Source organism: Buceros rhinoceros, unplaced genomic scaffold (genome assembly GCF_000710305.1).
Source record: "Buceros rhinoceros silvestris isolate BGI_N320 unplaced genomic scaffold, ASM71030v1 scaffold35260, whole genome shotgun sequence".
Lineage (NCBI taxonomy): Eukaryota > Metazoa > Chordata > Aves > Bucerotiformes > Bucerotidae > Buceros > Buceros rhinoceros.
The window spans coordinates 7,938-12,715 of NW_010390744.1; the positions used below are offsets into that span (position 1 = coordinate 7,938).

Consider the following 4,778-nt stretch of genomic DNA (forward strand, 5'->3'; position numbering starts at 1 on the left):
GCTGATTCTCATTTATTTAGGTTTTTCATATAGAACTATTTCCTATACAGAATAGTAGTTGTTTACATTAAAGGAATAACCTGTAATGTTTCTAGAATAGTTCCTACACTAACAAATGAACCAATATTGGCCTTCAGATCAAAACCGTTAGACATATCACCTAGGAGATCAATTATTACATCCTAAAAACTAAATTAAGTGATGCTCTTATTGTCATTCTCTCAAATACTAATTGGTTAAGAAAATAAATCTTCTAGGCTAGTAATAAAAAAAATGCTACTTGTAAAGATAAATGCATCCTCCACATCCCTTTATAAAAGCCCCAAACCAGGCTTCTGATGAAGCAGATGTATTACATCAGATAAATATAAACCTACAGCAAATTTCCAACTTGATTTTCCAACTTAAATGAGTTGACAACTACTGGCTTAGGATGTATCAGCATTTCCAAAACACACACTTACCAAGGAAGGGGTTCTAAAGTTGATCTCTTCAAAATAGCCATCAAACATTAAGCTGAATGTTGGATCTGTATAAAGAGATATCAGGGAACTGTCACAACATTACGTTTAAAACTAATTACTTTAACCCATCAGAGCAGCCAGTATCTTTATTCAAATACTAACATACTTGTTTCAGAGTCTCCACTCATTTCAGTTAACGTTTAGGAGCTGTATTCAACTGCCACCATTTAAACCATCTTACTGAACGAGGCTCTTCTGCCCGCAAAGCCTCACTGCTGTCACAAACAGCACTCACCGTTGGTAGTAAGAATGACAGGTCTCTTTGCAGTTGCCATGAATGTCTTTATTGCACTTAGAAATCCTGCATCTTCATCAAATATTATATCTACCTAGAGAAAACAAAGGAAGTGCCGAATATGAATGGCTTTGGCAACAGCTACCAGCTGTGAATGCCGCTGTGCTGCTAGCGGCCGAGTAAGACTTAACACTGAAATTCCTTAAACACAATGAAAGGACATACTGCTCATTTCATATATTTCACATTAATTTTACCTCTTCAAAAAGAATGAGAGATGTTGCAGTTTTTCTGTTGTGTTCTCCTCCTTCTACTTCTTTGTTTATTGACTTAATCTGAGCATCTTTCTTTTCTTCATGTGAATTCTGAGTATTTCCTGCAGACGGGAAGGGGCAGGAAGTAAAGGAGGACTGAAACCATTTAATTTGCGTTCTAGACACTGGTTTCAAAAATATCCCATGTATAAACTGCTTAAGAAAATTGATGCTGACACAAAGTTAGAAATCTGACCTACATCCTTTTCTGATGTCTCTTGTTTAAAAAAAAGATTACAACAGATTTACTGGGAATTCAACTGTGTTTGGTGAAGTGCTGACTATTTGTGAAACTAATTCTGCACTGGACCTGTTTGTGTGTCCCCAAGACATCACAGGTCACAGTAGATACAAGCCCTTCAAGACAATGCAGTATGACTGCCCAAAAAGACAAGGACTAGACTCGATTCCCCCAGTTCTATCCAGCAATTTGCTCAGGCATTTCTCTGCACAGCATCTGCAAAAAACACTGGTTGTCCTAATATATTATTTCTTTTCTACAAACCTGTCTTTAAGCCTTCCTGATCACACAGAACATTTAGAAACACACTTTCCAATGTGAAGAGACTCAAAGGTTTCCGTGTGTCTTTCCACATACTAAAATCCACAGTCTGTAATCAAACATCTACTGGCTTCAGGATCTCTAATTCTGTGGCAGTAATTTTGATCTCTATAGCAGTGCCTGTTTCCTGGGTAGCTAAGTGTACCTGAGATGCAGGCAGTGACCCTTGCTGGCGGAAAGTGTGCTCTAGGCTTATCTCCACACAGCTCCACACATAGAGTAGTACAGCATAGCCTTTCCATTTCCAAAGAGAACTAATTATTAACGTGATACCTACCCTGGTTTTTTTCTTGAGGTGTTGCTGCTCCGTCATTACTCTTACATTTGGAAGAAATTTTGAAATAGTTTGCAAGTGTTTTAGGGGGTAAGTTTCGTTTTATTCCCGCTCCTTTTGGTGACAGTGGAGGTTTTCTTGGTGAAATAACTTTCTTTGGAGAATACATTTTTTCTGCAAGATATATTTTATGTTAAACTTCAGCTGGAAATGTAATCTCACACCCACGTTTCTCAGGCAAATTCAGAGCGAATCCTAGTTTTGTTATCTAGTACAGGACACGTTTACTGTGCTGACTTCTGCTTATTTTACTTTTCTCCTGTTAAAGGCGAAGCTTTCTGTCCAAGTTTCTGTGCCAGTACCACAGCACTTACTCTACCACTACAGAAATAAGAGTTGGTCGTTTTGATAAAGTCATTATTTAATTTGGTATGTAGTTCTGTTAACCAAGAGAGCATTTCCTATTATTACGGCCAGGTAAGCTGATATTTGCTACCGCTTTTAAACAACTGATGTCTATAAAGTGGTTTTGGGATCTTATTTTCTAACACAAAGCAAAAACCCCAACCAAACAAAAAACCCAGATATAACCATGCAACTTACTTGGTGACTTGGCACTGCTACAGCTGTTGAAAAAGCAAGGCTTATGTGCGTTAATGCCCTTTTTATCCACCTGATGAGACTGCGTAGCTTCCTTCAGTTGAGAGACGATCTGTCTACCACTACGCTGGCAGGAGGCATTGACTTCAAATATCTGCAAAACAAAAAAAATTGTAGTCATCTTGTATTACAAATGCTTTCATGTCACAAATAAGACAAATGTTGCTGAGGAAAGGACTCCACAAACCTTAAAACCAAGCTCCTGAGCACAAGCATATACTGCAGCAGTTTTCCCCACTCCTGGCGGGCCAGTTATGAGAACTGTGTTGCAGAGGCTGCTCTCTTCTTCAACATCAGATTTACTGTCTTTAAAGTCAAGGCTATCTAAAGAATCTGTAGAATTATTTAATAAAAAAGAAAGGATTGTTCAAACCATTATAAAGTAATGTCATTTTTATGCCAACTTTACAGAGAGAAACTGCATGTATATATGTATTATTTTTAATTCTATCAGCACCTTGATGCTCTTTGTCCTCCTTTTCCCCTTTCTGATTTCTTTTTTCTTCCCAATCAGCTCTTTTTTTCCATTCTTTTAACCAACTATAAAAGGAAGGAATAGAACAAAAAAATAAAAATTACTGCTGAATGAAGAGAACCAAATCCAGATGAAACAGAACATAAAACTAGGGGACATCAGCTAATTGTTATCCCTCTCAAACTTATCAAGTCCTTTCAGATTAAAAAGAAAAAAAAAAGAGAAAAAAGAAAAACAGTTCAGGGTTTGCTTGATTCTTTTGTAAAAAAGAAGATTCCTTCTTCATTCTCTGTTCTATTTATGGGATTGGCGTAAAAACAAGTACAATGTGAACTACCTAAACTGTGAAAAAGGCTTTATCATTCAGAGTTTAGCGTTGTTTGTCAGATGGACCTTTCAAATTCTGTGTAAGAGCCACAACAGTAACTTAAACCCACACAGAAGATTTAACCTAAAGCACAAAGTATTAGATGGATTTGAGCGCTGAATAACTGTCAAAAGCAGAGGCAGCACATCCAGATCAGGATCAGGCATACTTGTGGGGAAGCACAGGCATGTCGTGGTGAGTTGCTATCTCTCACTCACACTGTGTAAGCTTAAATAGCCTGACAAAAATAATTTTTACTAAAATTGTAAGGGCCTTACTTAAACTTAAGCATTTATTTCTATCCCACAGCTTGCTGTAGCATTTCATGTGGGTTTGTTTTTACCATGCCATACAAGCTACTGAGGTATTGCTGTAAAAGAAATTGTTACCAAAAGATCTTTCACACCAGCTGACAATTTGTTTCTGCAATTTTTTTGGAAGTAAACCAAAACAAAGGCCACAGACACACACCCTGTAAGGGTTATTTGAGCATAGAGTAAAACAACTGACTTCACTTCAAGTGTAATCCAGTAACAGGATGTTTAGAGTTATTTTAAGAACGGATCCATCTCCCACTTCTGACCTGTGTAACCTTTCAATTTCCTTCTTGTTCCCTACGAGTTCACTGGAATCCTGAGGCTGGTATTTTTCTGTCCAGAGCACATCTTCCTTTTCAACACCTACAGAAGTATTTAAAAACGGGTAATAGTTCTTCATGCAAGAGTTGATCAAGTCTAGTAGAATATCAAGACTAGATACGATTTCTGCACCACAGTGGAAAGCTGACACACAGCACATACACATTCCCTCAATGGAATGAGAATTAAAACCAGGCAGGAAATGCAGTTACCTGAAAGGGCATTTGGCTCTGATAAATATTCAGTGTCTTCTGTCGTAACATCTGGTTTCTGGGTCTTGTTTTTTCCCAAACGTGTTGCTTGTTCTGTCTCTGCTTGTTTTTCTCCAGGTAAGGGAGAAATAAGGTTCCTGGAAACTCTGGATTTTATTTCTGTGTCCATACCTTCTATTTGTTTTCTTCGTTTTGATTTGTGGTCTTCTGTTCCTTTCCTTTTCCTCTTAGTTTCCTTCCAGTTGTCAGAGTATTTCTGATTTACCTCAGAATTTGCAGTGCCATCTCTGCTTTCTAAGAAAAAAAAAAAGTTAAAATTACTCCCTTTTAAAATTTCAAGCTATGTCCACTATAACCATCTGTTTGTTTAAGCCACATTTGAAGAATTTGGTCAAAATGACCTAAAATCTGAGGACCCATTTATTTCCAACAACAGTATTCCTTCACTGAAATATTTCTGGAAATTCCAAGTTGCCTTTTTATGCCAGGGTGAGTGTGAGAGTCTGTTTATTTTTCC

General features: G+C 37.4%; 1 protein-coding gene across 1 annotated transcript in view; it reads right to left on the minus strand.

Moving 5' to 3' along the window:
* ATAD5 (ATPase family, AAA domain containing 5) overlaps window positions 1-4,778 on the minus strand; it is a gene marked incomplete at its 5' end in the record, with an annotated part of 16,133 nt that overhangs the window by 4,516 nt on the left and 6,839 nt on the right. Inside the window, 9 exons of the mRNA XM_010138978.1 lie at window positions 465-529; window positions 760-853; window positions 1,017-1,135; window positions 1,913-2,083; window positions 2,513-2,663; window positions 2,757-2,902; window positions 3,027-3,109; window positions 3,995-4,091; window positions 4,262-4,551. Of these exons, the coding sequence (XP_010137280.1) occupies window positions 465-529; window positions 760-853; window positions 1,017-1,135; window positions 1,913-2,083; window positions 2,513-2,663; window positions 2,757-2,902; window positions 3,027-3,109; window positions 3,995-4,091; window positions 4,262-4,551 (1,216 nt within the window). The remainder of the gene's footprint in view (window positions 1-464; window positions 530-759; window positions 854-1,016; window positions 1,136-1,912; window positions 2,084-2,512; window positions 2,664-2,756; window positions 2,903-3,026; window positions 3,110-3,994; window positions 4,092-4,261; window positions 4,552-4,778) is intronic.